Source organism: Mobula birostris, chromosome 5, assembly GCF_030028105.1.
Source record: "Mobula birostris isolate sMobBir1 chromosome 5, sMobBir1.hap1, whole genome shotgun sequence".
Classification (NCBI taxonomy): Eukaryota; Metazoa; Chordata; class Chondrichthyes; order Myliobatiformes; family Myliobatidae; genus Mobula; species Mobula birostris.
The window spans coordinates 59,676,738-59,688,512 of NC_092374.1; the positions used below are offsets into that span (position 1 = coordinate 59,676,738).

An 11,775-nucleotide genomic window follows, 5' to 3' on the forward strand; every position below is an offset into this window, starting at 1 on the left:
AGAGCATTTGGCTCTTATATTTTCATTACAATTGATATTAAGTGGTGTTTCTTAGATTCATGGCTTGAAAAGTGTAATTTTAGGGCATGACCCTTGCTCTGAGAAATGCTACTAGAAGCAGTAGTTTTTTCTTTATCTAGTGCTTTATATGTGGAAGAATGACAAAACATTGGGTGCAAAACACGATGAAAGGAGAGGTGTTGACGCCAACAAATCTGATATAAGATCAGACTTTGGGGTATTCAAGAGAATTGATATACAATGGATCAGAGGAACTTCTATGTTCTCATTATCACTGCTTAAGATTCTAGCATTTGTAGCCTTTATGTCCTGCTTTTCACGCCTACAGCATCTGTTTCCACATTCACCTCCCCTCCACCACCTGCTACTTCACCCTTCCTGCCCCACACTTGGCAGCTTCTGCCCATCATCTGTGACCTCTCCTCAATCCATCTGTCAACCACCAGTCCTCATCTCACCCCCCCCCCCCAATACTGGTTGTCTCCCCCCCTCTACTTACAGCCGTGATACAGGATGTTGACCAAAAGTGTCATCATTTCTCACAGACCCCACCCCCCTCAACCACAGATACTATTCAGCCCACTGAGTTCCTCCAGCAGTTTATTCTACAGACAATTTCCGATTGGACCACATTAAGACTTCAACCCTAACTCCTACCTGCTGTAGAGCTATGCCTTAGACTAACTCTAATTTAATAACATTGCTTTTAATTTAAATATGTGCCTGCAAGAATATATAAGCATATTATTTAAGTCACATTTAACTTGCACCATATTTGCAACCTAAGTTATTTCCAAGTATGTAGCCACAGAATGTTGATAGCAGGGGGTGTGGCAAAACCAGCAATCATGCAAAATGATGTTTTAACTTTATCTAGATTATAATTCCATTCCCACCACAGCTGCTCTGGAATTTAAATTTAGTTTAATAATATGGCATTTTAATTTAAAAAGTCATTAATAAAGGTTACAAAGCGACTGGGTTGTTAAAATCCATCTGGTTCACATTGTCCTTCAGGGAAGGGTATTTGCCACCTTTACAGGGTCTAGTTTTTATTTGATGCTAGACCCACCAAGGTATTTGACTCAGAAATGACCACCTCACAGTTACTTAGTTCAATTAGAGCGGGAGAATGCATCCTGGTCATGTCTGTCAGCCAAAGCATGAAAAAATGAATTTAATAAATAAAATCAATCAAAATTTTCTTTTAAATTGGATTAAAGATAAATGAGTAGAACAGGTGGCTTAGTGCATGTGAACTCTGTGAAAGAATTCTCCAATTAGTTCCATTCCTGTTAACACAACAGATTCCACATAGAACATAAACATTACAGGATAATACAGACCCTTCATCCCATGATGTTGTGCTGACCCTATAACCTACTCTAAGATCAATCTAACCATTCCCTCCCACATAGCCCTTCATTTTTTTTTCCCATCCCTGTGATTAAGTCTTTTGAATGCCCTGAATTATCAGCCTCTACCATGACCCCTGGCAGTACATTCCACACACTTACCACTCTGTAAAAAAAAAAAAAAAAAAAAAAAAATGAAGTACCTTGGATCATCCCTGCTGTACTTTCCTCCAATCACCTTAAAATTATGCCCGCTCATATTGGCCTAGGAAAATGTTGCTGGCTGTCCACTCTACCTAAGCCTCTTTATCATCTTATACAACTCTATCAAGTCACCTCTCATCTTTTCTCAATCCAAAGAGAAATACTCCAGCTTACTCGACCTTTCCTCATTAATATTCATTTTCAATTATTTCTCTATTCTTGCTTTTGTCTGTTACCACTGAATCTGCATCTAGTGCCATTTGGACAGGGTGCTCCAGATCTTGTGGTCAGAATTCCAATCTTAACTTTTTGCTTAACATATTAAATCTCTGGCCTTGGATTACTGACCCTTACACAAAGGAATAGATTTTTCTTGTTTACTCAATCTTTTTTTGTTTTGGAAACTTCTATTGAATAAGCCATTAACCTTCTCAACTCCAACTGAGCATTTAGAACTTAACAGCTCCCATCTCTGGCATTGCTATAATTGAAATTGTAGGATGATGAAATATATCAAATCTTTTATTAAGGTAACTATGAATTGGTACCCATTGCTCACTTTTAAACTAATACCAAAACTTAGTTTTGACTTGCCCCCAATGAGGTGATTGAGCTTGGTATTGATCCTACAGTCACTACTCTTTGGGGAAAAAATACATCTTTGGTAATAAAATACCATCAGGTATGAATGACATTACATAAATGCAAGTCACCTTCATATGCACAAACTTTCTGTGGAGATGAAGTAGACAGCAGCAGTTGACTTGCAAAGGGTTGCTACAACTCAGTTCCAAGTTGGAGCTGTGTTCGGATTTGCAGTATGATGCATTATATGGCAAGCGATTAAATGTTCTACAGAACAACAACTGTTGCCTGCTTTAAAAAAAAGGTATTTTGATTTCTACATTTTAGATTTCAATTTTCAGTAAAGCAAAATAATCATTAATAGGGTACCTTTAATAGTAATATGTCCTAGAGTACCATAAGATTTTTGATTGCCTTTCCAAAGTGAGTACGTACCTTAAAAGGAGGACAGAAACAGGTTTAGCCTAGGCAGCTGAAAGTACGGTTGTCAAATGTGAGGGGGATTAATTCTTAGGATATGCAAGGGATCTCAGGAGGTTGCAAGGTCAGTGCTGATTCCAGAGGTTGCCAAAGCAAAAACCATAACATATTTGGGGGTGGTGTGGATTGTAAATGGCCTTAGTGCACATTTGGACAAAGGAAGCAGATTTTTTTTGAGCAAGTTTACAGAACTGAGGGCTTTGGAGTATGCGACCTCACATCTGATATAGTGTAGTGGACACAAATAAATGGATGAGAGTTTCAATGATAGGAGGAACCAGGGGTGGGAACAGACAATGTTAAAGCATTAATCTTAGTGATGATGCAGATTATTCATTATTTCTACATGTGCTCAGAAGTACACCATGGTGTCAAACAATGCCCCAAGATCATTCACCACCTGGTTCAGGTTTAGGACACTTCCCAGGATGACAAAGTCATCAGTAGTTAGGGAACAGAGCTATCACAAAGAATAATGAAAGTGGGTTTAGTCTTGCCTTTACTCAGTTGATGAAATTTCTACTCATCCTACACAGGATGTCAGATAGCCTGCAAAATTTAGAGCATATGATTCAGAAAGGTGTGCCCTTAAAATGATTTGAAAAGACTTTCAGCTAAAAAGCTGGACTGAAATAGATCTCTACTCATCTTTTTTTTTACAGTATTGATACAGATGTACCAGCGCTGAAGCACAGTGCAGTTTCATTATATGGCTGTCATGTTAAAGCTGTCATACATCCTTCAGTTTTCTTAGTTCTCTAACTTTTGTCTCCTTACTCAATGGATATTTACTTATCCATTACTAAGAAGTCCTCATTTTCAAAAGTTGAATTTTGTTTTGAAATTTGACTCAGTTTGGGGAAACTGAGTCAACAAGTACAAATTCCATGTTGATGACAAGAAAACAAAATATAATATAAAAGCTAGCTCAGGCAACAGGGTACAGATTGTTCCCTATATATTCACACTCAGGGATAGGTACCATATGGTACAATGATTGACAAGGTATACTGTGGAAACTAAAACAGAGGTAGATTTTCTGGTAACTTTCCAAAAAAAGTTTTCCAATGCATTGCAGAATTTTAAGGTCATTTTTTCTCCTCTTTCCTAAATTCACAAACATCAGCGTGTATCCGGAATAGTTTAAAGGGGACAATTAGATCAACGATGGTTTCCAATGCTGCAGAAATATAAGTTATTTTCTTCCCCTTCAACCACAATCTGCTCCCAGTTAGACAGATGAATTGCAAAGTCACTGGCCTGAGACCTACTGCAGTATTCTGCCTGTGATTTGCCTATTTCCCTCTTTTAAGATAGTTCTGCCATGGCTGATGGGGAAACAGAAGAATTAATAGTGGTTTTCTTTAGCTCGGAGAGAGCATGCTGAAAGTGTCTCTCAGCTCAGGTGACATGCTGTCCCAGTAAGTGTGTACAGTAAATCTTCACACCAGCTAATAGTACCAGAGTAGAACAGTGCACGTGGAAGACCATTTAAAACTTCACTCAGAAGATACTAAAGTTGTGGAAATCAATTACAGAGAAATGTTGTTCCATGTCTCGAAGCAGTATTAATTTGCCAGCCAATTTTTTTTTGCTAGCAAGCATAGATCCCAAAGAGAAATTGCTCCAGAAATCTGAACACCACAGCAGCAAGATGCAGAATGCAAATGTCATAACCATTTCTTTAAAAATCAGTAGCAGGAGAGCAAGTGGGCAGATGGACGTTGGAGAGGCTTCAGCAGCTTGTTTCTGTGTGGGTGGCTGTGCGTCTACCTGGCTGGTTCGAGGCCTGAGGCCAGAGAGGAGACCGCTGTCCTCCCTGCCTTCTGTAGCATGCTGGACTGGAAGTTTGGGTGCCGCTTGGCATGCTTGCTCAAATGGTCACTCCTCATGAAATATTTCTCACACAAGGGGCACTTGAACTTCTTCTCACCTGTGTGAGTTCTGAAGTGTCTCGTTAGCTCGTCGGAACGGGAAAACTTTTTACAGCACCCAGACCAAGTACAAGGAAACGGTCTCTCTCCTGTAAAAGTCAAAGAGAACATTTTAATGACATTGTCAACATCATGATATCTCACTTCCCATTAAAACTCCCAGTTCAAACTGCCTTTAGCTACCCACCTTGGTTCAGTAGTTTTAGCTTGAGTGTCTTACATTCACAGAGCTGGTCTACATTGCCCTAAGTTCTTGGAACTCAGTAAGTATTGGTGACTGGCCCTTCAACGAAGGCTCCAGAAACTTATATTCACTCTCTACCTCTCCACCCTTAAGACACATGTTAATACCTACATCTTGGAACTAACTTTTGACCATCTCTCCCAATGTCACTTTATGGGATATTAAGTATTAGAAACATAGAAAATAGGTGCAGGAGTAGGCCAACCGGCCCTTCGAGCCTGCACCGCCATTTATTATGATCATGGCTGATCATCCAACTCAGAACCCCGCCCCAGCCTTCCCTCCATACCCCCTGACCCCCGTAGCCACAAGGGCCATATCTAACTCCCTCTTAAATATAGCCAATGAACTGGCCTCAACTGTTTCCTGTGGCAGAGAATTCCACAGATTCACCACTCTCTGTGTGAAGAAGTTTTTCCTAATCTCGGTCCTAAAAGGCTTCCCCTCTATCCTCAAACTGTGACCCCTCGTTCTGGACTTCCCCAACATCGGGAACAATCTTCCTGCATCTAGCCTGTCCAATCCCTTTAGGATCTTATACGTTTCAATCAGATCCCCCCTCAATCTTCTAAATTCCAACGAGTACAAGCCCAGTTCATCCAGTCTTTCTTCATATGAAAGTCCTGCCATCCCAGGAATCAATCTGGTGAAATTTCTTTGTACTCCCTCTATGGCAAGGATGTCTTTCCTCAGATTAGGGGACCAAAACTGCACACAATACTCCAGGTGTGGTCTCACCAAGGCCTTGTACAACTGCAGTAGTACCTCCCTGCTCCTGCACTCGAATCCTCTCGCTATAAATGCCAGCATACCATTCGCCTTTTTCACCGCCTGCTGTACCTGCATGCCCACTTTCAATGACTGGTGTATAATGACACCCAGGTCTCGTTGCACCTCCCCTTTTCCTAATCGGCCACCATTCAGATAATAATCTGTTTTCCTATTTTTGCCACCAAAGTGGATAACTTCACATTTATCCACATTAAATTGCATCTGCCATGAATTTGCCCACTCACCCAACCTATCCAAGTCACCCTGCATCCTCTTAGCATCCTCCTCACAGCTAATACTGCCACCCAGCTTCGTGTCATCCGCAAACTTGGAGATGCTGCATTTAATTCCCTCATCCAAGTCATTAATATATATTGTAAACAACTGGGGTCCCAGCACTGAGCCTTGCGGTACCCCACTAGTCACCGTCTGCCATTCTGAAAAGGTCCCGTTTATTCCCACTCTTTGCTTCCTGTCTGCTAACCAACTCTCCACCCACACCAATACCTTACCCCCAATACCGTGTGCTTTAAGTTTGCACACTAATCTCCTGTGTGGGACCTTGTCAAAAGCCTTCTGAAAATCCAAATATACCACATCCACTGGTTCTCCCCTATCCACTCTACTAGTTACATCCTCAAAAAATTCTATGAGATGCGTCAGACATTATTTTCCTTTCACAAATCCATGCTGACTTTGTCCAATGATTTCACCGCTTTCCAAATGTGCTGTTATCACATCCTTGATAACTGACTCCAGCAGTTTCCCCACCACCGACGTTAGGCTAACCGGTCTATAATTCCCCGGTTTCTCTCTCCCTCCTTTTTTAAAAAGTGGAGTTACATTAGCCACCCTCCAATCCTCAGGAACTAGTCCAGAATCTAACGAGTTTTGAAAAATTATCACTAATGCATCCACTATTTCTTGGGCTACTTCCTTAAGCACCCTGGGATGCAGACCATCTGGCCCTGGGGATTTATCTGCCTTCAATCCCTTCAATTTACCTAACACCACTTCCCTACTAACATGTATTTCGCTCAGTTCCTCCATCTCACTGGACCCTCTGTCCCCTACTATTTCTGGAAGATTATTTATGTCCTCCTTAGTGAAGACAGAACCAAAGTAATTATTCAATTGGTCTGCCATGTCCTTGCTCCCCATAATCAATTCACCTGTTTCTGTCTGCAGGGGACCTACATTTGTCTTTACCAGTTTTTTCCTTTTTACATATCTATAAAAGCTTTTACAGTCCGTTTTTATGTTTCCTGCCAGTTTTCTCTCATAATCTTTTTTCCCCTTCCTAATTAAGCCCTTTGTCCTCCTCTGCTGAACTCTGAATTTCTCCCAGTCCTCAGGTGAGCCACTTTCTCTGGCTAATTTGTATGCTTCTTCTTTGGAATTTATACTATCCCTAATTTCTCTTGTCAGCCACGGGTGCACTACCTTCCTTGATTTATTCTTTTGCCAAACTGGGATGAACAATTGTTGTAGTTCATCCATGCAACCTTTAAATGCTTGCCATTGCATATCCACCGTCAATCCTTTAAGTGTCATTTGCCAGTCTATCTTAGCTAATTCACGTCTCAATCAAGTGTTAAATGTTACTTGACAATGTTCTTGTGAAGTACCTTGGTAACTGTTGCAATAGCACTATTTTTGACTTGCAAGAGTTTTTGACTGTAGCAACCTATCCATTTTTTATGCTTCATCTTCTCTTTTTAGGCATTTCCTCATACTTGAAGATGAGATGTTTCCTGGTTCTGGGGGCTCTAAAGTGGTTGATGAAGTGTATGGGAGATACACCATAGATGGTGCAGGACCGATGGGGCAAATGGATAATTTGTGAAGTGTGTTCCTTTATCCAAGACTTCTGTACATTCCTAGTGCATGGACTCAAATCATTATGTATGCCTTAAGAAGGGAACATCTATCCACCATCTGAGCAATGCCATCATTTTGCAGCTATCATTGGGCAGGAGGTAGAGAAGCCAAAAGTCCTACTTCACCAGGTTCAAAATAGCTAGGTACTTCCCTTCAGCCATTCAATTGTTCAACAGCCTACACAATCCTAATCACTACATTAGGAAAGCATCACTATGACTACTTTGCACTTCAATGGACTTTGTTTTTCTTTGTTCTGTTCTTTCTTGTAATTTTTTTTTTGTATAATTTGCTTGTCTTTAGTAAATAATGCATATATGATGCTATGTGTCTGTTCCTGCAAGTAAGTTTTTTTTCATTGCCCCAGTGCATACGTGTACTTGTGTGTATGACAATAAGTTTGACTTTGAAACATTGAGCTTGAGTCAAGACTTGCAACACCATTCTGACTGCTCTTTCTCCGCTGTGAAAAGTCATAGGCTGAAGATTCCCAACAGTCAATAGGAACGTTGCATTGTTTTTTCAAGGAGCCTTTGAGAACATTCTTGACTCTTTTCCTTTGTGTGCCCATTACTCTCGCTCTGTGACAGCTCTCAGAAGAGTGTCTGTTTCGGGAGACTGGTTTCAGGGATAAAAATCAGCAGGAAACATCCAAGGGAACTGACTGAATGAACTAATGCTTCAATAACTGAGGATATTCGCCCAGGAGAATTCCAATGTAGAGACACTACATTGTGTTGAGATACCTGCTGAAGTTTATCTAGATATCACAAACATGTAGGTGATCAGGGATCACAACTACTCAGTAGTCTGTGAATGTTGTGCCAAATCTGTGGTCTTGACCTTCAAGCATCCTCTTCTTCCATCACAAGAAGCAGGAATAGACCACTTACCCTCACAGGCCTTCCTGCCATTCAATATGGTCATGTTAAATTTACCAAAGGCCTCAACTCCTCTTTCAGTTCCACATGGCCTTCGATTCCCTTATCGTTCAAATATATATATATATACATCTTCATTAAATTCCTTTGGTTGTCTGGCCTTCACAACCCTCTGGCACAGAGTTCCAATTAATCACTCTCTTCTGTGAGATGATGTCCCCTACACACCTCAGTTTTAAATGATTTTCTCCTTATCTTTCAACTCTGTCTCCTTGTTTGATCAATGGAAACAATTCAACATCTACCCTTGCCCCTTCGGATCTTATGCTTCAATATATGTTTCACAACCCCTTATTCTTCTGGACAACAAAGAATACAGAATTGATCAAAGGTGGTGCCTGCAGAATGTATTATGGGAGCCATCTCTCAGCAAAAGATGCCTGCATTTCTCAAGAGATGGCTTGTACATCTTCCACTTGTCCATAACTCCAAAGGTGAAATGAGTCTAGATAGTTAGGATTTCAACTGCACTTGTATGGTGTTTTAAAATGTCTTCACAGATACATCATCAGACAAAGTCTGGCACCAAACTAAATAAGAGCAAGTGAACCAAAGCATAGTCAGCATTTAGCCCTCTGTAGCACTGTTCTGGACTGATACGTAGAAATGCACGGAGTTTGTTAAAAGGATCCATCACTGATCTCAGACCCTAGCTATATAAAGTTACAAACAAGAAGCTGGAGAAACTGAGCAGGTCAGGCAGCATCTGTAGAGAGAAATGGACAGTCAAGACCCTTCATCTGAAGTGGTTCCAGCATCTGAAGTCCCCTGTAATTCCCTAAATCCAAGGCATATGTCACAAGCTCTTCAATCACTCAAGTAACTATCAAGTTGAGTGTGACATCCACTTCTGCAACTAATAGATTTGCCCAGAACCATCCCACATCTGGACATTCCCAAACCACTACACAGTTTTCCTTCAAGGTTAGCACTGACTGAAAACCACAAATGTCAACATTTAAAGGCACCTGGACAGATGTACGAAAGGTTTGGGATATGGACCAAACGTAGGCAAATGGCACTAGCTTAGATGTGCATCTTGACTCGCTTGGACAAGTTGGGCCAAATGTCTTGTTTCTGTTCTCTCTTACCTGATGACTCTGCTGTATTTTTTTCCCAATTTTGAAGGGCCTCAAACATTGATTGTTGACTGTTTCTCTTTCCACAGATGCTTCCTGACCTGCTGAGGGTTCTTAACAACTTTGTTTTTTGTCACACAGTTATCCACCAACTTAGTTTGGAATAATATCAGGGTTTGCATGCTGTACCTTTTTTAAGTTACATAAAATAGATAAGGTGACAGTTTAATTGAATGAACAAAAGAAACAGATGGCAGATGAAAAAAAGCTTTTTAAATACAGTACTGGCATGCTTTTTAAAGTATCCTTTCTTACCATGGGACATTTCAAACCACTTTATAGCCAATGGAGTGTTGTACCTTTGAAAGCATGGCAGTCAATTTGCATACAGCAAGTTCCTACCAACAGCAGTGAAGTGATGACCAGATAATCTGTTTTAGTAAAGCTGACAGAGGGATATTGAGGCTATTTCAATGAGGTCTTTTTACCTTCATCTCAGTTACAGAAGGGCATCTGTTTAATGTCTAATGCTATATGCAGGTCTGTAACTGTGCAGCACTCCCCCAGTACTGCGCCGAGACCCCAGTTCACATTTCTGTGTTCAATTCTCTGTCCGAAGGGAATTCCATAAATATTAAAAACTAAATACTAAAAATCATTTTGCTGCGTTTCACTGGGAAAAGATGGGGTGGGGGAAGAGTGTAACTAGATAAAATGTTCAGGACATTGCTAACACTTCTCGGTCCACCAATCAGCTCGAACTCCTGTCTTACCATTCCCTTCCCTTCTTTTTACGGCCCTCTTACTTCCATTCTCAGTCAAGGTTGAGACTTGATAACTTGACTTTTTCTTTCCTCCCACAGATGCTGTTCAGTACGCTGAGTTCCTCTAGCATATTGTTCCTAACCATTTCAGGAGTCTGCTTTCCTTCTTATGCTATATTTATGATAAAATTGGTCGTCACTTCTGTGCGTCGCTGTGAGCTTCACGCCAGCAATGAATTTCATAGCATCCTACATCTTGATTAGGCAACAGCTGGGACTCCGTCTTCATCGACTATTCTAAGCCTGACTGAGAGAAATACTGTTATCTATCACGACAGTCAATCCGATGTTTTTTAAATTTCAACTCAGGCCATGGAACGAACTGCAAAGGCTGTAACGCAAAGCAAGGCATAAAAATAGACCAACCTGTGTGCGTTCTCAGGTGCGCCTTCAAGTGAGAAGACTTCCCGTAGATCTTGGCGCAACCAGTGTACGGGCACTGGTGTCGTTGGCTGGAGGGACTTTTCACTTGCCCCGTTGCGCCACGCAGCGGAATTGCGGGCGTGAAGTCCGCCTCCTGGCGCTGCGTTCGGTCACAGGGATAGTGACTGGATCCCACCTGCGAATGCGAATTGAATTTGCTTAGGTCGGCCAGGACTGTGGCTATGTTCAGGAGGGAACCGCAACCCTCCCGGTTTCCCCTCGTCTCCTCTTCGGCCAAGCCCTGCCCGGGAGACTGGTGCACCACAGGGCGGCTGGAAATAGAAATTAGGCACTCGGCGGCAAGGTACTCGATGTAAGCTATTGCAGACATCACTCTCAGAGTTGTCAGAATCTTGCAGATCCCTCTTTTCGTTTTATTTTAAATCACGCTTTAAAGGACGAAGTCTACTCTTTTCTGGGCTGTTTTCTGTATAACCCGGCTAACACGTAGAATGGAACTGTTGCACAATTGTTTTTAAACGATCAGATCATAATGAAATTTATCTCAACTTCAAAGCTTCCAGTTTACTTTTGCTTTGCACCGCTTGACTTGTTGCAAACTGGCCTTTGAGGATGAAAGGGAGAATTGCAAATTCGATATAATTTGTTATTTCCTTTTCCCATTCAAACAGCTATCGATAACTGATTGATTACCGGTACAAATCACGATTGATTTTATTTTGCCGAGTTGTAGATTTGCTTGTATTGCAGATGAATATTAGATCAACCTTAGATCAGATTTAGACCAGCGAACTCCCCCAGACCAAATCCACGATGTGTAACAATTTTACAATATAACCACAACCCGGATTCCTGCCTCCGCCCTACCCCCGAACGCGTCATAATGTACGTCTCTCTTGATTGGACCCAATGAGTTTCATTCACAGACATTCCAACACCGAGAGTTAGTTGCCCACCCTATCTGTTCATATTTTGACAGAACGACTTGACCTTTAATGTCAAGCAGATGGATTCCCACGACCAATCGTGTCTGGGTTCGGGCTTTAAAGGGGGAATGCTCATCTTAGTATTT

General features: G+C 41.3%; 1 protein-coding gene across 1 annotated transcript; it reads right to left on the reverse strand.

The window, feature by feature from the left end:
- Positions 1-928: 928 nt before the first annotated feature.
- Positions 929-11,557, reverse strand: LOC140197720 (Krueppel-like factor 9). The gene is made up of 2 exons (XM_072258108.1): positions 10,686-11,557; positions 929-4,668 (listed from the first exon to the last, which is right to left on the reverse strand). Exons 1-2 carry the CDS (start codon positions 11,071-11,073, stop codon positions 4,415-4,417), a joined length of 642 nt encoding a protein of 213 aa, XP_072114209.1. The 5' UTR covers positions 11,074-11,557; the 3' UTR covers positions 929-4,414.
- Between the last annotated feature and the right edge of the window lie 218 nt (positions 11,558-11,775).